This window comes from Micromys minutus (genome assembly GCF_963924665.1).
Source record: "Micromys minutus genome assembly, chromosome: 1".
In the NCBI taxonomy this organism is placed as follows: Eukaryota; Metazoa; Chordata; class Mammalia; order Rodentia; family Muridae; genus Micromys; species Micromys minutus.
The window spans coordinates 218,751,729-218,776,259 of NC_137969.1; the positions used below are offsets into that span (position 1 = coordinate 218,751,729).

The 24,531-nt window shown below is 45.2% G+C and overlaps 1 protein-coding gene across 1 annotated transcript in view; it reads left to right on the forward strand.

Annotated features, from left to right (window-relative positions):
• The window catches only part of PRKCH (protein kinase C eta), a 193,085-nt gene that overhangs the window by 78,008 nt on the left and 90,546 nt on the right, over nucleotides 1-24,531 (forward strand). Inside the window, exon 3 of the mRNA XM_080927265.1 lies at nucleotides 23,501-23,651. Within this exon, the coding sequence (XP_080783391.1) occupies nucleotides 23,501-23,651 (151 nt within the window). The remainder of the gene's footprint in view (nucleotides 1-23,500; nucleotides 23,652-24,531) is intronic.

Genomic DNA, 24,531 nt, shown 5'->3' on the forward strand with positions numbered 1-24,531 from the left:
CCGCCCAGTCCCTCTGAGCGCATGCGCGGGCTCTGCTGTGACCCGGGATTGTACTGCTCCCCACTCCTTCATCTGTATCTGTGGCCCTGCTCTCCTGAGTTAGCCATGTGTCTAGTTATGGGCTGCACACTCCTCCCTGGCGTCCATCCTTTCATTTAGCACACATCTCCTGTCCCTATGTTTTTGTGAGTATAAAATGCAGCATATGGTGGGTGAAAGTATCTCCTACACATTCCAGGTCTCTCTCCCCAGACACTGCTCTGTCTCCGTGACTAGCTTTTCTGCTTCCTTCCTGTCCCTACCCATCTCTCTGTCTGACGTGCCCTGCCTCTCTTCTCAGGGCACTTCTGAGGTACCACATTCCACTTCTGCTCTCCCTGTGACCTTGGTTTCATCACCGCAGGCTCCTCCTAGCCACCCTGTTTCTGTCACTGCTTCCTTCTGGGATGCCAAAGCTTGAAACCAAGTATTTCCCCACCCAGTGTCTTGTATTTCCAGCTAAGTTAATAGCAGCCTGAGGTGGGCACTGATTGAGTGCCCTGTACCCCTCCTTTCCCTAGCATGTGCCTAAAGGAGACACAGAGAAGGGGAGGGAGCAAGGGCTCCTGTCATTCCTCCTTCAGTAGCTGCCGCAGTCCTCACCCCCCCATCCATCCTCTCAAAGGTGTATTTGGGTATCTTATCCGTTCTCAGCTAGATAAATGCTGAGGAAGACAGTTGGTCTTGAACGGGGGTGTGCAACCTGTAACCAGCCAGGAAGGACTTGAACTGGAGTGTTTATATGACTCTTTTGACTGCTTGTACGGACTCTTTCTCTCTCTTTGGCTACCAGATACCTTAATGCCATACTGGGTCAGCTTTATTACTTTCTCATCATCCTCAGAGGAAATAAAATGACTTTGATCGCAATAGAACGCACACAACATGAAGGTTGCCACCTCACCGATGTCAGGCTCCGTGGTATTAGGTACCAGTTGCTCCGTGTGAAACTGCCACGGCGCTCGCTATCCATATTCTGAGAACTTTTCCTACTGCAAAGTTGCATCTGAGTGATCATTCCATTCAACACCAGTTCCTCTGTCCCCTGACAGCCACCATGTGGCTTTCTGACTTAGACTCTCACTATTCAAGAGCCGTCTTACAATATCTGATCATTCTTCCCAGGCTTCTTTTCCCTCCACACGGTATACTCAAAAGTCATCCACATTATCCAAAGATCCTCACCATCTCTCTATAATTTGCTAACCGAGTCTTCTGCCAGTGTGTACCGTTTTCTCACCTCCGGTTTTAAAATATGTGCATATTACTAAGACTGAACCTTGTGCATTTTGAAAATTTGCCTCAGACTAAGAGGACACTTCCTTAGCTTGCTGCCTCTAACTTGGCTCAGCTGCTTAATGTGAAGAGGGCGTGGTCTTGTCCTGAGATCCGGTTCCCCTTCCCATCTCTCCTCATTTTCTTTCTTCTGTTCCCTCCCGACTTGTCCCTGAAGAATTTTCTTAGCATTTCCCACTTAGAGTAATTTCTTACCGAAAGCACTGCACACTTCCGGAACTGACACCCCTTCCCTTCTCTGGCCTATTCTGACTTTGAAGACAAGGAGCAGAAATAGGAGAAGGCTCTGAGAGCTTTATTGTGGGGGGCCCTGAAGTTCTGGGACAAGAGGAAAAATCCACCCAATATCCTGCTACAATTAAATTATAAAGGACCTAGTAGCCTCCTAAGCCCTATATAGGGTTTGCCTAGAAATTCTGTCTTTCTCCCTTTCCCCCTTCCATGTCCATCATACTTGAAAACAAGATGCTGGGATTTTAAACCCTTTATTAATCTCTGCAGGTGACATCATTCTCCACAGATGCCAGCCTCTTCCTTATACATGGGCTTCTTTGAAAGAGTTTGCTTCAGGCTATCTGAACTCCACATTGCTTTACCAAATAGAATCTTTATTACTCTCCCTTTGGGCAGTCTTCCCTGATTTCTCCTTCTCCCTGAATGGAAAGTGCCTCATTTCTGAGGCAGAGGAAATGATCCACTCGAAATGGCTTCGAGGTTTTAACCCTTTGATTAGGAAGACCACCACTAAATTCCCCACACCCCTCACAAGTATTTAACTTTGCATCTTTCTTTGTTACCAATAGCATGACCTAGTAACAGAATTGAGATGATTGAGGAAGGAAATTCATGAGGCTTAAAAAAAAAAAAAAGGTCCAAGTGGGTCTGGAGAGTGGTTCAGTGAGTAAGAGGTCCTGGGTTTGATTCCCAGCCCACAGTCATAACTCACAGTCATCTGTAACTCTAGTGCCATCTTTTAGCCTCTGTGGGCACCAGCCATGCATGTGGTGTGCAGATCTGCATGCAAGCGGAACACCCATGCGTTTTATGGGTGATTTTGTTTTTAAGTAATGAAAGTGGGGCTTGATTGACTGGGATAGTCAGATACTTTTATAAGGAGGTCTCCCTCTGCCTCAGAAGTTCTGGAGGAGCAAAGGAAGGGAGGAGGAAAGATTAAAAAAAAAAAATAGGGCCAGTGAGGAAAAGGCAGAGGAGGAAGTGAATCGCTATCTTGTGTCTCCTAGGCCGTGATCATTCATCCACCCAATATTGTACCCCACATTATGGGACCAGCTTGTGTCCTGGTACTAAAAGAATGAATGGGACAGTACTCGTATTCTCACAAAGTCACGTGAATACTGTGCATGCCATGTAATGGTTACTATGCCTGGAGTGTGGCCGTAGCCTTGACAGACACCGTGACTGGCGTCTAGTTGGAAGGTTGGAAGGGCTTTGTGACTGCAGCTTGTGTTTCATGTTCGTACTTCTAAAGACTGATGTGGAGACCACGGCGGCAGTCTTGCATCCCGGCTGAATAGGTGAAGTCAAGGCCGTTTGACCTGCTGATTAAACTTGAAGAGGGAGAGTGTGCCTTCTGCCGCCTCAGAGGCCGCTGTTTATTGAATTCCCCACCCTGTGATTGTTTTACATATGGAAAGCTTCCTGGAGGAAGACCTAACAGTTGCACAGGTCTGTCCTGTTCTGTGATTGTGTTTACTGCAGTGACTTCTGGGCTTGTGTTCCTACAATGCAGCCTTTACATACAGTGTGAACGGAGGCTCAGGCTGCACTGCAGACTTGGTAGATGATACTCTGAAGCATATTTTGTGTCTGAGAGATCAGCCTTTTATTCCCCATGATCTGGGCATCAGCCTATATCCTCCTGACAAAGGAGCAAATGGGTCAGCATTCTCATCTCAAAAACGCCCAGTCTCCAGAGGAAGCTCATTAAATATGCTCCATGTGGTGGATAATGACAGTGCATGAGGGTCTGGGTGGTCCTTGGAAGGATCCAGGGATGGGAGATGAAGGGGGGATTCTAGGAGCATGCTGTGGAACTGTGCATCGTTCTGTAAGGCCAGCCTAACCATGGGTGGGTGTTACTTCCTTTTGCCAAGAGGTATCTCGAAGAATCTCAGGGTAGCAGGAAGCATCTGTGAAGGAGAGGGCCTGCTGCATTCCTCCCCTTGACCCCAGAATCAAAATTCCTCTTGAAAGTTTATTTTTGGTACCAAAAGGTGCCGGTTAATCCCTGGGATTAACTAGAATTAGCAAACAGTGAATAGCAGTGACTGGAAAAGTGTCTTGGAGAGGAGCAAGGACGTTAGCACTGAAGCCCAGGCAATGTTCCATCTTGAGACTAGGGCTCCACCCCTTCCTAAATTCTCATTGTGGTTTCAAACGAAGAGGCCATTGTTCACCTTCCTTCCTAAAAGAAGCAATATATTTAACTTCTGACTCTTGGCCAGACTGACAGAAAACTGGGCTCTATGAACCACACCCGTGGCTCCCCACCCGCCCAAGCAGGCTGCCCTGTCTGCCTTCCCTGCATCGGTTGATATCAAGGGGCTCAGCTGGAGGTCTGCTGCTGTGCGCTTCGTGGGGGACTACGGTGAATTCAGGGGGGGAAAAGACAGACTCTTAGTTCTTTATAACAGCTTTTGATTCACCTTTAAAAGCAAGTGTCTGATGTGAAAACCGTGCTATTTCTGGACTTTAAAACCCATCACAAAGGGCCAACATGTGGTTGAATGGTTTCAGTCCAGGCAGGTGTCCTATAGAGCAGACGTTTTCATTTATTTTTAAGCAACAAAGCGAGGTCTGTAGAACACAGATGCTGTGGGGCTTCTCACGTTCGCCATGCTCAGTGTTAGGGGCAGGATAGCTCACGGCCGATGGGACTGTGCTCTGCACAGTAGGCTGTCTACCAGCTTCCCTGGCCTCAGCCCACCAGATGCCAGTCACATGCATGCTCTATTATTGTGACAATCAGAAAAATGTCTCTAAATATGATAAAATGTCCCCAGAGGAATTACAAAGTCGTTCTTGCTTGAGGCCCAATACAATATGGTTTGTGACACTGATTTTCAAAAAGAAGGAATTCGTGTATTAGTGCTGGGATTAGACCCCATCTGAGAGCTCTGCCCAGGGTCCCCTGATGGATGATGTAGAGATATCTGAGTGTCCCAGAGCAGGGCAGATGACAACCGTTAAACCCTAGGGCACAGAGAGCTTGTTGCCAAAAAGAGAAGCGACTGAACTAGGCAGATACATAGGTATCTCGAACCCCTGTACATTAGACACTTGTTATGTATGTACTTTACATGTGTACCTGGGTAGAATTAATAAAGGAAAAAGGTCACTGGGTGATATGTGTCAGGCTCCATAGCGGTGTGGTTTAGCTACCACAGTTTGCCCTGCCCCTGCCTTTCCATCTTATGTATGCAGTGTGTGTGTGTGTGTGTGTGTGTGTGTGTGTGTGTGTGTGTGTGTGTGTGAGTGTGTGCTCATGTGCACTTTCAGAGACTATAGGAAGACTTTGGTTTCTTCCTCTATCGTGGTCCACCTTGTTCCCTTGAGACTGTGTCTTTTGCTGAACCTGGAACTTTTTGCTTCCCTGTTACACAGGCAGCCAGCAAGCACCAGAGAGCCTCCCATCTTCCCCTCCTCCCCTGCACTGGGCTTCCGGGTGTGCATGGCCATAGTTTGCTTTTTGTCATTAAATGTGTACCAGGCATTTAAATTCCGGTCCTTGTGCTTGCTCAGCAAGTGCTCTTGCCCACTGAACGCCCTCACCAGACCCCAGTTTGCCCTGCTCTGCCATGCATGTCAGCCTCGAACGCATGGCTCTCAGCACACGTGAATACAGTTGGCTTAAGTGGCATCAAACTCCACCTCCCATGAGGTTTAGCAGAACTGGTTCTACTCACAGGGTCCATCTTCTGTGGCCTCTTTCGGTTAGTCTCTCTAGATTTCAGATTGGACCAGACTTGTTCCAAATCATTACATGGGTTACAAGTGACACGTTCTTGTGTGTATGGGCTAGGTCTAGGCTAGGTCTAGAACAGTGGTTCTCAACCTTTCTAATGCTGCGACCCTTTGATATGGTTCCTCAGGTTGTGGAGACACCCAACCACAAATAAAATTGTTTCATTGCTGCTTCATAACTGTAATCTCAGTAATGTTATGGGTCATGGTGTAAATACCTGATATGCACCCTCTATGGGGGTTGTGACCCACACAGATTGACAACTACTCGCTGCTCCTGAAGCTAGGTGCTGTTTTCTCCCAGCCACTTTGAGCATGGGTCTCAGGAACCCTGGGAATTTGGCACATAGTGCTCCACCCCTGCTCTAAACTAAGGCTGAGAAAGCATTGTTATGATCGCTTCTCCATACAGAAACCGGGCCTTGCAAAATCCACAACCAATTCCACTAAGTGAGCCACTTGTCACCTTGAAAAGACAGGCCGGGAAAAGAAGGAAGGGAGGGAATCGGCTGCTAAGAGGATCTCGGCCAATCTGTCTCCCTAGCAAACTCAATCTAACCCTACTTGGCAGCATGAATGTGGCATTAAATCGGTGGCTAGCTGCTGTGTGTCTTAAGGATGTGCCCCTCAACCTAATGATTAGTTCGGCTGCAGGTGAAGGTCTCTCCTTGGGAGAGCGGTGTTTCAGTTTTCCGAAAGACCTCATGACTACAGCAGTGACCTGGGAATGGGGAACAAGGGAGTGGGCAGCGCTCACAGACTGTGTGGCCATCTGTGGCTCTGCTGAGAAACCCACTCCCTTGGGTCCCGCAGAGGCTTCCCATTCCTGGAAGAGCCTGTGGTAGCGTGCCTCCGGTATTGGCAGTCCCTTCCTGGTGTCTTAGATTGCCAGAAAGGAGCTCACATGTATGGTTTGTGTTGGATCCCGGGCAAAAGACCTGACCTCCCTCACCTCCAGCCACAGCTCCCTCTGGCCCTTGATGGAAGGAGATATCTGTGAGTACAAAACAAAAACCTGCTCTGAGTTTCGAAGGCATTTGATTGGCTTACATCTCTGGTGTGGATTGTTGCTATGAGACGAATTACCGAACCGGGCAAACTGAAGCGGGATTCGGCAACGGTTACCACTGCTCCTGTTAGTTTTTAGTAATCATTATCTCGCAGTTAGGTTTCTGAATGGCCGAGTATACAGTCGGTTTGTTTGGAAAGACGAGTGGAGTTCCGGGGAGTACTTGTTTCTCCCACGGTTCCCTGTAAGGGATGGCATTTCCTAAACTCTGCATATTGGTCACTTCTTATGATCAAAATATGCAGCTAGGTTTAGGTGCTATCAATACAATCAGTACATTGTTAAAATAAATTAAATCTCAGCGGCATAGCCCCGGGATTTGAGAGGCTGCGGCAGAAGGACCGGAAGTCTCAAGTCAGCCTGGGCTACATAATGAGGCTTTGTATAAAAATCATTGAGCTGGGTTTGGTGGGACTCACCTTTAATCCCACTGGGGAAGCAGTGGCAGGTGGATCTCTGTGTTTGAGGCCAGCCTGGTCTGTGCTGTGAGTTCCAGGCAGCCAGGCCACATAGTGAAACCTTAAAACACAGCACAAAACAGACAAACAAAAAATCAAGACAGACACACAAAAAAAATAAAACAGGGATTGAATGGATTTGGTTGTAGTTGCAGAGAATATACCTACTCTTTTTTTTTTCTTAACTCAATATACATTTCAACAGTTACCCATGATCTTGCCTAGTCTTTTCTAACCAGCCCTTTGATAATGGTCTTTCCTTGGCCTCCTTCATCTTGCGAGAACTTGGAGAACAAGGCAAGTTTGCTGTAGAGACCTGTCAGAGCCTCCCTGTGACCTGTGAAGCCTTACGCTTCTCTGTCTGGTCCCATCCTGAAACTGTGAAAAGGTTTTCACTGATTCTTCTGTGAAAAATCTTACACTACTTGTCTGTAATACATGCTGCAGTCAGTCAGTGCAAAAGGCATGTAAGGAACTGAGTGTGCCAAGCTCTTTAACACTCCCACTCCCACTTACTGTCTCATGCAAGCACACATCCATTCACCCACTCAGTCACACCCACGTGTACTGTGGACTCCAGGGATGCAACTGTCTGCCCGCTGCTTCTAGTCTAGGCAGGGAAGAGCGCCGCAGAGAAGGTTGGTGACCTTGCTTCTGTAGGAGCTGTGAGGATGGCAATCAAACTCTGACTGAAAGCATCAAACCCTGAGGCCTCTCTGAAGCTGGTCATTTGATTAGCAAGCAGGGTGGAAGAGTATGGAGAGGTAAGGAGAGCAGTGATCACAGCTGATGTGGACCCCAACCTGGCTAGGCTGGGTAAGCAATAAGGTTTGATTATAACACGGCATGCTCCAGATACAGTTTTGAAGAGTTTGCCCAAGTCCTAAAAGGCAGCCATTTGGTGTAGGAGTTTGGCAGGGTGCAGGTCGCTGAAAAACCCTCTGGGATGTTCCTGTTCCTATTGGCGCCCCAAACTTTATATCCAACTCAGGCATCATCAGCTCTAAATGTGTTGAAGATTCCTGGACAATCCTTGGGCCTCTCATGTCTGCTAGCACCCTGGCCACATAGACTGGAGATAAGACAACAGTTGCTTTCGATGTTTACTGACTTGTGTGTCCTTCCTCGACTGCTGGTTCTCAGGCCTAAGCATGCAGAGACTCGGTTTACACCTCAACCATTATGGCTCAGTGAGAGGTTGAGTGTCATCATCTCTGGTCACTGGAAGGCACATTACAGTAAACTGGGAGCTTATTGAAGGCCCTGCTTCTTTACATATAGGTGTGCACACATAAGCTTGTGCACAAGCTCACAGGAGCTCATATGCTTTCTCTTATTCACACTTCACACACATTTCTGATGTACAAGGCATGTATGCACCAGGTATTGGTTTTCCAGGCTACAAAGGATGCTGGTGTGAAGTTGCCTACATCTCTGGGAGAAAGTGTGTTAGAGCTAAAAGCTAAAGCTCACAGATGGCTCTAGTGGCAGGCTCCTCAGCATCACTATGTCATTGTGGCCTGTCAAGATGGCCCATGAGAAGCAAGAAATCCCTCTGGAGTGTAGCATCCAGGGACACAGGAATGAGATAAGAGCTCTTGAAATTACATTTTATAGTTTTTAATAGCACCTCAGTAGAATCTACAGAGACACTATTATCACTTAGGTCTTGCCTGCAAGAGTATTGTCCTCTTGCAGGGCTAAAGGCAAAAATACACAGGTAACTGAATGCACACATACACAAAGTATGAAGGCTGCACAGAGCTCCTGCTCAGCACAGGAGAGCAGCGGAGCTGAGGAGAGACACAGGAGGAGCGGGAGAGAGTGCTGCTGGCTGTGAAGCTCTGCAGAGACCTGAGGGTGAGGAAGTACTTTTGTGAGGTTTGGTTTTGGAAAGGTGAGAAGCCACGGCAGGTGAGTGTGAGGTGAGTAGAAGCTCAGCAGGAGATATGCATTAAGCAACGAGCACACCATAAGTTTGAGGCTGTCTTTCAGAAGGTGATGCTGCACTAGGTTTGGATCGGCTTCCTTGTCTTAGTCAATTTTCCATTGCTGTGATAAGATGCTGGTGTGAAAGCAGCTTAGAGAACAAATTGTTTATTTGGGGCTTACAGCTTCAGAGGATTAGAGTCTGTCTTAGGGTTTCACTGCTGTGAACAGACACCATGACCAAGGCAACTCTTATAAGGACAACATTTAACTGGGGCTGACTTACAGGTTCAGAGGTTCAGTCCAGTATCATCAAGGCAGGAACATGGAAGCATTCAGGCAGGCATGGCACAGGAGGAGCTGAGAGTTCTACATCTTCATCTGAAGGCTGCTAACAGAATACTGGCTTCCAGGCAGCTAGGATAAGAGTCTTAATTTAAGCCTATGCCTACAGCGACAGACCAACTCTAACAAGGCCATACCTTCTAATAGTGCCACTCCCTGGGCCAAGCATATACAATTATGGTGGGGAGCATGACAGCAGGCAGGTAGGCATGGTCCTGGAGCAGGAGCTGAGAGAGTTGAGACATAACCATGAGACAGAGACAGACAGAGAGAGAGAGAGAGAGAGAGAGAGAGAGAGAGAGAGAGAGAGAGAGAGAGAGAGAGAGAGATATCAAAATCCGTACCTACTGACAAACCTCTTTCAACAAGGCCACACGTTCTAATCCTTCCCAAACAGTTCTATCATCCAGGGACCTAATAATCATTAGGCACTTATAAGATTCCCATTTGAACCACCACGGGTCTTAACTGAAAGGTCACATGTACTGTATTCAGGAGTTTAAGCCTATTATCCTTGGTTCCAGGTTCAGGCACTTAGCAAAATTGAGGGATTTTTCATCTAAGGCAGTCATCATGTGCCCCTGGAAAGCAGCCCATGGAGTGACTGGGCCAGTTTCCTTTGTGTGCTCCTGCTGTTGTTCAGGGAAATGTTTCCATGTCCCTGCCTCTGCATGCACACAACTGTCACTCTGACACAGTCCCTGTTGTGTCTGCCTGTGCCAGCACCTTCCATGAAAACATCCAAACAGACGAGACTGTAATCGCTTCACTTAGTGATTCTAGTGACAGTGCTCAAGCTGCAAGGAGCTCGAGGTAAAGCTTACAGATTGCACCCAAGGCTGCGGGAACAAGACTGGACAGGTTCCTTCACCCACACTGTCTACATGAGGGGGTCCCCTCTGAATGGCCCTTCAACAGGGAAAAGCCTTTTGTTGCTTCACACAGTAGCTTATTCTGTGAGGAGCCCAGTTGTGTTTTGTGTTTGCTTCAGATAGGGAAGGGTGACAGTCCCCTGTCATTCACCCTGCTAGGTGGAGAGGCTGTAGCTTATTTTACAGTAGTTTGTGTTCGGAATGTCTTCTCTTGAGTGGCAGTGTGAAGCAAGACAGCCCATATGTTTGTTTACCGAGGAATTTTATCAGAAGAAAACATGGAAAATTGCCGTGTTACAGGATTGGATTCTTTCCCCTTTCATGAGTCAGGACACGCTCCTAATGGAAGTGGATGAGGAAGTAGGGATGTGCAGGCCCATGTTGGGGACGTGTGGGTCCTTGTTGGGGACGTGCAGGCCCATGTTGGAGACGTGTGGGTCCTTGTCAAGAGCAGAGGTAGCTTCCCCCTGGAGTCTCGTATCACCAGACTATCGAGCCCACCTTTGCTCTATTTGAGCAGACAGTGCTGTTTGTGGCTGACTCTTTCCAAAGGTCATTTGATACATCATCAGCTCAATTCTGCCATCTGTGTTCATCTCTAACTTTGCCTTGACATACTATATCTTCAGTGGCAGGTCTCAGGTTGGATAAATGAGACAGTTCTATGTCTGTAAGGGGCAGAAGATAGTCTAGTCCCTACTGGTGTGGTTCTGAGAGTCAGTGGTTGCCTACATGACCTTGTTAAAAATGTTTTTCCCCCTTCTTTTTCTACCTTGCTTTTTCTATATGCCTTTAAACCTCTTTTTGGAGAACGAGGCAGATCAGATTTCAGAAGCCCCGGTTTCATCTTTTTATTGCTTAGATATTTTAAGGGACCCTGAATAGAGTGGTCCATGTCCCACATGGTATTCAAGGTCAGAGGTTAAAACTGTGATCTTTTTACTTTTAAACACAGGACCTCATACAGGCTAAGCAGAGCTCTCCCACTGGGATGCATTCCTGCCCTCCTTTTACCTCTTCTTTTGACACAGGTCTGGCTAAATGGCCTCTGCTGCCCTTGAACTCCCTGTATTGCTCAGGTAGGCCTTGAACTCTCGCTCATTATAACAGATTGAGAGGATACAAAACCACAAAACTTAGTTCTGACCTGCAAGACATTTTAAAAAACACCTTTAAGAGCAAAAGGCACACAAAATACACAGGCAGCTGAATGTGTGCAAGCGTTTGGGGTATGCATGGATGCCCGCCCCAACGGCCCGAGGAACCAGGATTCAAGAAGGCCTGTGCCACGATGCTCGACTAAAACATGGTTCTTAAAGCAAGCAGAGCTAGAGCAAGATGGAATTACCTCTTAATTATTTTAGAACCCCCCCCCCCAAGTTTTACAGGAGTTTCCAGTTAGTCTGGGGAATAGACAGAAACACAAAAGACTCCATTCCTTGTTCATCACGTGAAGCCGCTCCTATTTTCTTGTGGAGTACAAATACGAAACCGAAGGCAAGGTTGGGGGCCAGGAAGAGCACCGTGGTTTCTGTGTCCTTGCATCGGGTGACTCTGTTTACACGAAGTCTGCAAGCTTTGAGTGACAGCTCAGATAGCAGCTTGTAGAACGGAGTCAACTCTGCTTCTCACGGCACATGGTGACCGGCTGTAAACGGGTGACATTCACAGGGCCTGAGTTCCTCTGTTGGTTTTGATCTCTGTCATCAAAGATGAAGTTGAACATCTTCTTAAGTCAGTCTGTACAATAGCTTAGTGCCTTCTTCCGAAACAACGGCAAGTGGTCACATCCAGAGCCTCTGGGGTCCTGGAATGTGTGTCCCCTTAACTGCCACAGTGGACTAGCTTCAGTGACAGTTGCCACCATCAGTCTGTGTCAGTTAATTAGGAAGTTAATAAGGAGGCTAAGAAGATTCATCCAAGAGGCCAGGAAAATAAAAAGGCTTTACTCATGTGCTGGAACTGTCAATGGGAAGGATCGCTGTCATTCAGATCAGTTTTTAATACATGGAAATTTTACTTCTTACACTGTTACTTAATGAAAAGTTTTACTAAAAAAACCCCCATTTCCCCCCCTATATATTTTGGCCTAAGTAATCTTATATTCATGGGGTTTTAAAACTCAATCTAGGCTTTTGCTTCCCTTCCATGCATAAGTGAAAAGTGGACCTGTTCTCTTACTCTTCTCCACCTTTACATCAGTCTGTGTGTCTTAGCCAGGGAGTATTCGGCTAAGTTCTATGGGACCAACATAAAGACATGTTTCTCCTCTCAATAGGAGAAGGAAAAAAAAGGTTCCCATGTAAGTCATGGCTCAAATGAAAGAGAATTGTTTCTATAGATTTGAACAGACATTTTTGTCCGACAGAGAACTACTGAACGCATGAGTGATTGCTCAGTGCGCTTAGGAATTAGGGAGGTACTAATTAAGAACATACTATCACAGGGGCGTAACACAGACGCTGAAAATACGGCACCAAGTCTTCCTGAGACAGGGACGTGCTAGACCTTTTCACAGTGAGGTTGCAGAAATGGTACCACCACCGAAAGAGAGTGACCTGGTCCCTCCAGAAGCAAGCAGAGGTCTGCCTGATGGCAGTTCTGGTCCTAGAGGAGTGAAAGCAAACCTCCTTGAATTGGGACCTGCCAAGCTGCGTGCACTTTGGAATGAGAATGCCTGCGAGCTCAGCATCTGCAGCAGTTTCTTCAGAGGGGTTCCGGGTGGGTGCTGAGATAGCATGCGAACCCCCCCTTCTCAGACCCTCTGCACTAAACACGATTACATCATAAGTAAATGTTCATCAGTTTATTTTTAAAACCCTGCTATACAATAAATACAGACACCAGTATATTCTTCTGGTGAAACAGACATCTGGTCCACCCTTGTAGTAGTTTCTGGTGTTCAGGTGCTCCACATTTCTTGTGCTTAGTGCTTGTGCTTGGAATTAGATCGAGAACCTTCCTGCCAGTATATTTTACTAATTTCATTTCCCTTGTCTCTACTGGTTTGTAAAATAGAACCTCTGTGAGAGGTTATCCATGGAATCTTAATATGTCTACAATAAATTCTAAAGTTCAGGGCTGCAGGCTCCACTTGAAGCAATTTAATGAGCTTTGTTAGTGTGCCTCTTTCTCCTGGCTTACATGCAAGTGTTTGGTATTTTAGTTCTGAATTTTTGTCTTTGGAAATCTCATTAGATATCATTGCTACCTTTCTCTATGTTCGTTTATATCTACCTACATATTTATAATTTGAGATCAACATTTTTTAGGGAGCATAAACTAGGTCTATCTCCCACATTTTGAAGTGTTGCATAGTGAAGGTATGTGGTCATGAGCCATCTTTACTTTGCCCTCATTCATAGAAGCTAGTTTTGCTTGTTACACAGACTCTTAAGAATGAGGAAAAAAAAACCAAACAAACCCTGCTGATCACTTAGTTCAGTCTTTTCTGTTTCTAGGGAACTTTGTCACTCAGCTTGGAGGCATCATGTGACATGCATAGGTTCCTTTTTGCCCACAACATAGTTTCATCCAGAGTATTGCCTCTGTTCAGAGTTATAACTTCATACCAGGACTCTCAACATTTGTCCCATTGTCCAATGGGATTACGTCCTAGGGTTTCTATTGTGATAAAAACACCCTGACTAAAAGTGACCTGAGGAGGAAAAGGGTTTATTTCATCCAGGGAAGTCGGGGCAGGAACTCAAAGCAGTAACCGTGAGTCAGGGACTGCAGCAGAGGCCATGGAGGAGTGCTGCTTACTGACTTGATCCTCAGGACTTGCCCAGCCTGCTTTTGTATGCTGTCCACTACACCTTCCCAAGGGGTAGCACTGCTGCCAGTGAGTTGGGCCCACCCACACTAATCTCTTACACTTGGAGGTGGCACTGAGCTTTGAGCATGCAAGGTGCTTCTTGTCTCTTGCATAGTTTGTTTTTCCAAATAGGATGTAATATATCCAGGTTCTACTGAAGGTTCTCTCCAGCCTTCAGTAGCTGTCTAGGTTAAGGACTGGGAATGAGTTCCCTTGGACCTTACTTAAGTCCAATGCAGACAGCTGATGGTTACACCCAAGGTGCCACTATTGCACCTCTGGGGATATCCTGTCGGGCCAGTTGCTCTGGTCATAGGCTCTACAGATGAGGAGGAGTATTCACTGTGTGTCTCCTTTGGCAGCTTGTACAGCTGCTTCAGATACTTTGAGAGCTAAAGTTCTCAACGCTTCTACTCAATGCCATAGTTGAAGTTAAAGTGACAATAGAGAAAGACCCCTTTGAATGAACGTGAGTAAGATCCATTTCTGGTAGCACCGGCCAAAGGACACTGGTTCACAGAGGAGGGAATATTATCCAAACACCTATTTTCATTAGAAGTTAAATGTCCCTGTCAAACCTTTATTTATACCACAGACCCGAAATTCAAGCATGATTAATTCTTAAAATCTTTTAAATTTAATTTGGTTATTGTTTAATTCAAGGGATAATATAATTGCTAAGCAATAGCAAAAGCCCCAGCTTGGCAGCTAAGATGTATGCTTTTAATTTTTTAGCTTCTCAGAGGGAGTGACCAAATAATATAAATGACATTAGATTAAAGGAAGTATCTGGTTTTTTTTTTTTAACTATTTAAAAAAAAAAAAAGGTAACTTCTTAATTCTCTCAGGAGTGATGCAGGGGATTGACTGTGAGATAACCTTACTTTCAATGTCAGGCTTTGTATCAGTCTGATTCTGGTGAACAGGGTAGATATTTTTAAGTCTTGGTGGGTCAGCCATGGGAGGTGGGTCAGCCATGGGAGGTGGTCCAGCAGTGGGATGGGAGAAGGAAGCGAATGGGCAGCTGTCTCTATGGCTAATGCCCAGTAGGGTTTTCTAAACCGTCTATCCAGAACTTGAGAGCTTTGAAAGGACCTTAGGAAGCTGCAAGTGGAAACGTGGAAAGGGGGGCCATTGAAAGGGAAATGGAATAAGCCAAACGAACAGGCAGGAAACACATGTTTATCTGGAAAAGATTTTGGTTGGATACTTTGTTTGTGTAAGAATCTTTTTTGTGTGTGAGGAAGGAAGAACAACCTGGGGTTGGAGGCTGAGGTGGGGGTGGAGTGAGTCCCCAAGCCTCAAGTCAAAGAGAAAAACAGATTCCAGGCGGTGAGAATCCTAGCTCCCGTGGGGAGGGGTGTGTTCCTACTCTTGAATCTTTTCAGCTGGGATATGTATTTGTTGTATGAGAGATGACAAATCGGAGGTTCTTTCAGTAGAAATATCAGCCATAAAAAAGAAAAAAGATGTGGAGAGATTGGGTGGAGGCTAAAAAGTAGTTGACAAAGCACCTCAGGGCGTGTGTGACACCATTAATTTAAGGCTGTGTCTATGTCATATATGTATTTGGCATGTCTGCCAAGGCATTTGGTGACTACACAGTAAGGATTAGGATGACTTTACTTTTTAAAATTTTGTATTTTTATCTGTTTTCACTTTATGTTTGCTTGCATGTGTGTCTGTTTGTCTAGTGTGTGCCTGGTCCCTGTATAGGGCAGAAGAGGGGATCAGATCCCTTTTAATAGGACTTACAGAAGGCTGTAAGCCGCTGTGTGGGCGCTGGGAATCTCCAGCCCCACAGGTGTTTAGGCAATCTCTCCACCCCTCCTTTTTTAAAGACAGTGTCTTACTATGTAGCTCTGTCTGTCCTGGAATTCACTGTGTAAATCAGACTGGCTTGGAACTCAGAGGGATCTGCATGCCACTGCCTCCCTAGTGCTGGGATTAAATATGTGTGCCACCAAGCCTGGCTTTAGGTTAACTTTTTAAAAGTCTCTGAATCACACGCATTTCCCATAGTGATAGCTTTCCAAACAAGAACAGCAACAATGAACAAAGCATGATTCACTTTAATAAAATGTTTACAAAGTTGTCAGGACAGGAGGTTGTGTAGGGTCATCTTCTTGCAATGAAGTTTTGTAACAAAAGACAAGAAAAAATACCCAGATAATTGAAAAACGCTTACATTTTGAACAAATAAAACCAGCACACAGTAATCTGACTTGAGCCCAAGATGACCCGTTCTGTGCTCTTTTGAGAAACGTTTGAGATGAAGGAATACTGAGAGTAACAGTAAGGTGGCCCCTAACTGAGCCACCCCAGACTTGAGAGAGGAGAAACTTTCCCCCATCATTCTGCAACCTAGTGGTAATCCCGAGAAGAACTTTCTTTTTAAATAAGAAGGCCAGAGAAGGGGTAATGGCAGATTTAGTTATGGGTGAAATCAATTCAGGAAAAATGAAGTATTTATAGAATCACAACAAGTAGGTGGAAAATCTTAACATTTTTTAATGACAAAAACCATAGGATTCTTACACCTGATAATAAAAGAAGGAAATGTATGTGGTTAAATCATTTGTGCAGAAGCAGTGTGTAAAATAATAATTGAAAGTTATTGGGAAAATGTTCTGCGAAACTCAATTTCACAAGAGTTTAGAGAAGCATAGAATATGTACATAAATATACATACTGTATGTATATATATAAAAATATACTGCATATGTATAATTTCTATAATATATAACTAATATATGATAATATGCCTATGATATGTATGACTGTGTACATGAATATACATGAACATCTCTATGAATATATAATAGAAAAATATAAAGCAATCAGGACCAGGCTTGCAGTTTGTTCCTGGGTTTTCTGGCCATCCTCCTTCTTATCAGAAAGAAACTAGAACTGCTATTCAGTTAATGAACTTCCAATGGCACATGCCAGCAAGAGGGAAGAAACCTAGTTTCTTCATCCCTTCCTCGAGCTTTGCTTGTACATTGTGATTCCCCACAATGTGTTGAGCCTCAGTTGCCCAAGATGGAAACCTGTTAGTAGTATACACTTTGTGGGCTCCCTTTCTTTCTTTCTCTTGCTCCTGCGATCTTCTGTTGTTCTGGGAATTCTTTCTTAAGTGACCTGCAGTTGACTCTTGATACTTGCAAGAGGTTATTGGTATTAGGATCCCTCACAGATATCAAAGTTTAGGTGACAACTAAGTCTATGTTTATGAAATGCATAGTATTTGCATATCATATATATTTTAAATAATCTCTAGACTACTCACAATACTAAATGCAGTGCAAATATAATGTACTTGTTACGCCATGATAAAAGAGTATGTGCTTGTTAAGTAGAGATTCATTTAAGGAAGTCTTCTGGATCTGAGATTGCTTGAATTTGAGGATTTGGAAATACAGATACACAGGGCTGATGACACTTGGCATTTAAATCCTTGTCTCGAGCCCTGTGCCTGTGATGGTGGGTACCAACAGAATGGAGCTGGGACAATCAAACAGCCAGCGAAGGCTCTGAAGACACCACCGGATCTTTAGGTGACTCTAAGGAACTGTTACTGCTGAGGACAATGACAGTGTTGAGGAAAGTTCTGGTAAATGTCAAGTTTTAGGCCACTTAGAGATATATTGAGGGACACTACATAGCCACAGAGAAGATGTAGTTAGGAACGTACATTTGGAAATTGTCAGTCTACAGGCAACTGTGAGGAGCTAAGGGAACGGAGAAAGTATGAGCTGCTACAGTGATGAACGGGCATCTAGAAAGTCGAGAAGTCTTATCTCCCATTGGGTGGGAGATAAGAACAAATGAAAGAAACTGAGACTTGCAGAATAAGAGGAACTGGGGGTGGGGATGGAGCAGAGCTTCTTCTAGAAGTTCTGAGAAGCAAGGGCTTGCACTTTGGAGTTGTATTAGAGCCCTGAGGTGAGAAAGGAAAGGGGATGAGGAGGACATAGGAGGGAAGGGTGTCTTCTCCATCCTGGTGAGAGGTTTTTCCCATGGTTTTTAATGGAGATTTGGTGCTATTTCGGTGTCACGGTTGCTTCCTGCTACCAAGGAATGCTGAAGTGACAGTAAGTCCACTCACCCTTCATGGTTAGTGGGACACACCACGGCTAGTCCAACTCAGGAGAGACAGTCTAGTAACAAGCTGCTTCTCCATCCTCCATGTGCATTGGTAGCTGTCTTGTCCAGCTCTCAGGATGCTGGGTCTCTGTATGGATTAGTCTTCCTAGGAGGGAGCCAGATCCTTGGGAAACCCGGATGCAGCTCTCTGAGAGCCAGCATCAAATGAGTCGAATTGGCATTAAATGGCATCATCTGAACTTAGAATTTGCCGTCGCTCATACGGTTAAACTCCTTTAGAAAACTTAGAAGACGCTGTGCTTTTCTATACCTCTGCTGGGGCTTTGCTTCCATTTAGAGAGGCATAGACCTCCATGCCAACTTGGGCATTGGCAGTGACAAAAGTTCCTGGAACCTGGGCACTATCTTTATTCAGCAGATTCTCATTTCTCTCCTCTAAGCAACTGCTGGTCTCAGCACGTCTTTGTAGCACTCACCAGAGGGCAAGATAGGCACCGCCCACAGTTCTTCGTCACTTAGCTCCTGCCGAATTCCACCCACGGTGGTGGGTACTGGTAAAGACTCACTTAAGTGTGTGCTTTGGACACATCTAGTCTGTCTCTGTCAGTGTTGCCTCAACCAGGGATCATCCATCTTGACGCACATCATGCTTCCTGTGAACAGCCCTGTGAGTTTACAAACCTGGAGGAAAATTCTCCTATTTTGTCCCATTCCCCTCCAGAGATGTGTCTTGGGAGCATATGATGCATTTTGGTTTTGTCATGATTAATAAGTTGGTTAATTGGTCCACCCTAAGGTTTCCTGTTTTGTTTCACCCATATTGTTTCCTCCCGTATACTACAAATGATAAAACAACTCTCTCGATAGAAAAAAAAAAAAAGACACAGGTTGGTGTCACTCAGCAGTGACCAGAATCTGGCCTCTTCTCTGATGTCATTGGCTGCTTGACCCCATTTAACCTTCCTGCTAGCTTCTGAGTTTCCAGAAAATGTATTATTTCCAAGAGATACTAGGAAGCTCTGTGAATGAAGGGCACACGGAGTAAGGACGTTAGGAACTGTGCGCATTGCTCTTGCCCCATACCAGGAAACTCTGTGAGTGAAGGGCACACGGAGTAAGGACGTTAGGAACTGTGCGCATTGCTCTTGCCCCATAGCAGAACGCCCCAAAATCATTTTCAAATGCAACCTCACATCAGGTTAGCTAGACAAACAGCTTCTGGGGGGTGCAGGCCTTACCTTTTTTGGGGTAAAGTTAAAGCTGATTTAAAGAGATATCCGAACTCCATGTTGCCTCCTTGAAGCCTCATATATGGACGTTTTAGTGAAGAACAGCATTTTGCAAATGAGCCCTTACCGTGGGACTGCGTGGTGGTTCCTAGGTGTGAGCACCCGACGGTTCTCACACCTGTGTGCGGGTTAGCAGTCAGGTTTGCACCACTGAAATTTTGTCAAGAAAGTTTCCTTTTCACAACACTGACAGGTTTGCACCTCCAGGTAATGGCTGCTCATAGTCAACTCTGGGAGGGACATATCCGGGCTGCAAGGTTGCTGACCCCTGGAGACTGGAATGCGCATTTCCTTGCTGTGGCTCAGAGCCAGCTTCCTATTTATTTAAGAGGCCCTGGGCGCTTGGGAGCCAAGCAGAACTTGTGATGCAAGTTTTAGCTGCAAAGCATGTTAGGGTTGCTCAACGTGTCTGACTAAAATATGATTTGAAAGATTCCTCAAAGCCCCGGTGGCTGTGAGCCGCAGTCAGGGCTAGGTAGTCTTTTATTAGCCTTTAAATTCTGACCTAAGTAAACAGAAAGGCAGTCCAGGCAAAGAGGAAGCCCCGCTCTGTCCTCAGTTTGTGAAGTAGGGGTGCAGGTCTGAAGTGGGATGGCTCCTTCTCCCCTTCTTGTTCATAGCATCAGTCAAGAGGATGCCGTTCGGGGGGAATGCAGACCCCAAAGTTTTTGTGTCCAAAGGTCTTGCAGATTCCCGGGTGTATATGTGAGCTGTGTATGTGTGTATGCATGCATGCGTGTGCATGTGCACATTGGCTTTTGAAATAAAACGGTGCACATAGGAAAGAATGTAGGGAGCAGTGAGTGGTATGCAGGCCGAGTCCCTGTTTAGTCAGGACCTGCAGAAGACTGAAGCTTAGAAGAAACTGGGGTGCACTCCTAGGCTGCTGTGGTTCGGTGGGGGAGTATTTTACCTGCCTGAGGGTTTGGCGTGTGTGTGTGTGTGTGTGTGTGTGTGTGTGTGTATGTGTGTGTGTGTGTGTGTGAGAGAGAGAGAGAGAGAGAGAGTGAGTTCTGGAGCAGGTAGGATAAAGAAAGGTAAGTCTAGTTGGAAAACAAAGAGAGGTATTCTAGGAAGGATGGAAGACCAGGGCAGCATAGAGAACAGCCACAGCTTCTGCCTAGATTTCCTGGTTGGAAGGAATCTGGAAAGTTCATAGTTCATGCTACAGCTCTGCAGACAGCCAGCAAGCAAACAAAAAGGATTTAATTCATGAAATATTAAAAATGCAGGCGAGCTGACCTTTGAGCCCATCTTTGTAGTATTAAAGGAGTAAATGATTAGGCTCTTGGTAATTAGGCTCCTACAGAGAATTTAATTTGTGTGTAGGTATGGTAAGTGTTTAGTAATTCAATGCACATCCTGCTTTGGCGACAACTGAGCTGTGTCTCAGGCTGATGATCACATGACTACACGGGTGGTGGTGCCTTCAGCCTCACTGTTGTCATCTGTCCCCCAGGGAACCTTAGAGTGTGTTCACGTGGGGGGTCCTGAGAGACTTTGGTAGTGTAGTAGGGAAGGGAGGGGCAGTAAGGTGACTTCTGTCCTCATGTAGCCATTGTGGATACTGTAGATGTAGAACCTGGCAGAAATACTGATTCTGTAATGCATTACCCTCACAGGGCACAGGATAGTGCTACATTTTATCTTCCTGAGACAGAAGACATGAGAGAAATAAATGAGGTAGAATGACAGAGACTGCAAACTCCTCACCGAAAGGGTGAGACAGCTGTAATTTTACCTGTGTGCGCGCCTCGGAACTCAGTGGCCTTTTATCCAAATTCATTCTGACTCTTCCTGAATTTTCTTCAGGTTTCCTAATGTAGACTATACTTGCCCTGTATCTTTTCCTAGTGCATGTTAGTGCACAAAATAGGAGGTCCCTTATACCATTTCATGCGTGAATATAAGAAACTTGGGATGGACTTCCTTTCTGCGACCATGTATTTTTAGATTGTTTTAAATGTAAGAACTTTTAAAATTCTAAGGTCTCGCTTTGTTACCCAGATGGTCCTCAGTGCTCTGGGCTCACGTAGTCCTCTTGCTTCAGCCTCCTGGGTACCTGGGAGCATAGGTGTCCCCTAGCACCTAGCTGACCCAGCTTCTCTTGGAAAAGATTGTGGTATTATACCAAGATAGACTATCTGTTCTTGCTTACTGGCATTTTTCTTTTATATAAAACCAAAAATCCCTCAAGTGAATAGCTGAATGTAAGAAAATATACATTTAAGCTTTGAAAGATATTAGTCCTCATCCCCAACTATTTCTGAAATAACTTCCATTTTTAATGCTATAGACTGTTGCTTTGTGTTGAGTGTTTTGAACGTGTTCTTCCTTACCCCTTCCTGGACAGAGCTAGAAGGCAGTGCTGCCTGTTTGGTACGTAGGTGCACTGAGACTTCGTACCAAGACAGTTCAGGACCCCAGTTATCCTCCTACCAGCCTCTTGTCAGTACACACAAGTCTCTTCATTTTTATGAATTTAAAAGGTAGAACATGATTTAGTTTTGTTCTTAAGTGCCTGTCACACATAGGATTCGACATCTTGACATGCTTATTGGCTATCTGCATAGTTTTAAAATTGTCTTTTATAATCTCTGCCTTAGTTTTACAAGAGTGTTCACTTATTTACCCCATCCCCCCCCCATTTCCTAGGGTCTGGGGTATTCTAACCCAGTACTTTCCCATCAAGCTGTATCTCTAGTCCTTTTTTAAACAGCCCAGATTAGGTCTGAATTCACCCTATACCCTAGGCTGGTCTTGAACTTGTGACCCGCCTGGCTCCATTCCAGGCCTGTGCCACTCTAACAGGCTGGTTTCTGCATGTCTTATGCAATAACCCTCTCCCTGTACTACAGACCACTTTTCTCTTTAGTTGGTTTCTATCAACTATTAGCTTGGTGTGTTTTGCCAAGCAGAACTCTATATTTCTAATTGTGAATCTGTTCATCTTTTAAGGCATGAGGGGTTGGCTACCTTTCTTCCGTCATAGAAGTATAATATTTTCTATGTTTTCTTACATTTTTTACAATTCCTCAATAACATTTATTTGAGATGGACTCAGATTGGTTTTTGTGACTTTGACACAAACCTAGACTTATCGAGGAAGAGAGAATTTGAAATAAAATGCCCCTACAAGGCAAGTTTACAGAGCATTTTCTTGATTAATGATTGATGTGGGAGGCCCAGCCCATTGGGGGTAGGGCCATTCTTGGGCAGATGGTTTTTGATGGTATTAGAAAGTGGACTGAGTAAGCCATGAGGAACAAGCCAGTAAGTAGCACACCTCATGGCTTTTGCTTCAGCTCCTGCCTCCAGGTTCTTCCCTTGAGTTTCTGCCCTGGCTTCCCTCAGTGACAGAGTGTGACCTGAGAGTGTCAAGGTGAAGTGAACCATTTTCTCCTCAAGTTGGTTTTGGGCCTGGTGTTTCATCACACCAATAGACACCCTAACTAAAATATTGTGTGTGTGTGTGTGTGTGTGTGTGTGTGTGTGTGTGTGCGTGTTTTCAGTTACAGCCAGATAGCAAACTCTGGTGTTTTGCTACAGAGTGTGATGTAATTCATAATCGTGTGTCATATTAATCACAGCTGTAAGAAAGGGTTTTGAGTGTTCTCATCATGAAGAAGTGGATGCTGTTTGAGATGATGGGTAATCTATGCATACCATGTGGAGCAGCTTGTCAGGAATAAACAACTATATTGAAGGTGGTTCCATAGAGTTGCTCACAGTTATTCTCTGTCAATCCTCTACTCTAGGTTCAAAAATTATGATTAATTTATTCTCACATAGTTTCTTGCATTTTCTTTATACCAGTGGTTTATTTCATGCGTCCTGAGGACATAAGCTGGCTTTATTTGTCATATCTGCACATGCTGGTGAAACCTAGTATAACAACATAGAAAATGTCCACTCTCCTTAGATGCTGCAGTTTGCAAGGACTTCACTTTAGGAGCCACTATTTTCATCTGTCAGACTAAAAACATTTGAACCCACCATAGGTTACTTTCACCTGACCCGGGTTAACATCGGAGGGTCTGTGCCAACTGTGTTTGGATAACCCCCCTCATCCTGGTTGTGAGGATGGCAGAAATGCAGAGTAAATTGGCTAGCCAGGGAACCCCGGAGTTCCTCCTGTCTTTAACACTACACCTCCAGAACTCAGATTACAGAACTGTGTTAGCAATGCTTTTTAGGAGAGCTCAGGGGATTTGAACTCAGGTCCTGATGCTTGTGTGGTGAGTACTTTATAAGTCATATCCTCAGCCCATGTTTTTCTTTCTTGTGATGTACAGCCACTCTCCAGAGAGACCGCATCTTCAAACATTTTACCAGGAAGCGCCAAAGGGCTATGCGGAGACGAGTCCATCAAGTCAACGGACATAAGTTTATGGCCACATACCTGAGGCAGCCCACCTACTGCTCTCACTGCCGAGAATTCATCTGGTGAGACATCTCCGTACCCTACCCCTCCCCCCCCATCCCCAGCCCTGGTCTTGCTGTAAGAGGCTTCTTTGGCTCATGCATTTCAGGAGAAAACATATAGATAAGTAGGCCTATTCTTCAGATCTGTCTTTTGCCTCCTTGGTCGATATGTCATTCAGGTTTAATCTCACTACTAAAATAGTGACAGCAAAACTAAGTAATTTACTGACCCAAAGGTTAGAGATTATTTCATTCACTGGTTACTTCGTTGAAGATGCTAATGGATGCATAAGCATGAATGAGAGAGAGAGAGAGAGAGAGAGAGAGAGAGAGAAGCCAATCAATTGAAAAATTAGAAAAACTGGCTGAAGAGAAAGGAAGATTAACAGAATTGCTTTGCAGAAGGCAGGGATCCGTGTGATCAGCTATGGAAAGCCATAGTGTCTAATGGTCCTCTACCACAATCTAACCTCCAGCAATTAGGAACTACTGTAATTAAAGGTTGAGAAATTCTAAAGACTTGGGGCAATGTCTTACAAGATTTAAGTCTGAACAAGCAGTGGCAAGTCTATAGCAGAAAATAAATGTAAGCAATAATTACCTTCAAAAAGAGTCAAGGTTAAGCATACTTAGGGCATTTGTAAACAGAATTACAACCCCCGCTCCCAACACACACACACACACACACACACACACACACACACACCATATTACCATAAAACACATCAAGGTGAGTCATAAATCAAGCTATGGGCAGAAAGGAACTGGTGGTGCCACGTCTGCCCCCCTGTGGACGTCAGCGGGAGATGTAGAGATAAGACAAGGGACAGGGCTGCAGCCAGTAGCTACAGCATGTGAGTGAGTGAGTGTGTGTGTGTGTGTGTGTGTGTGTGTGTGTGTA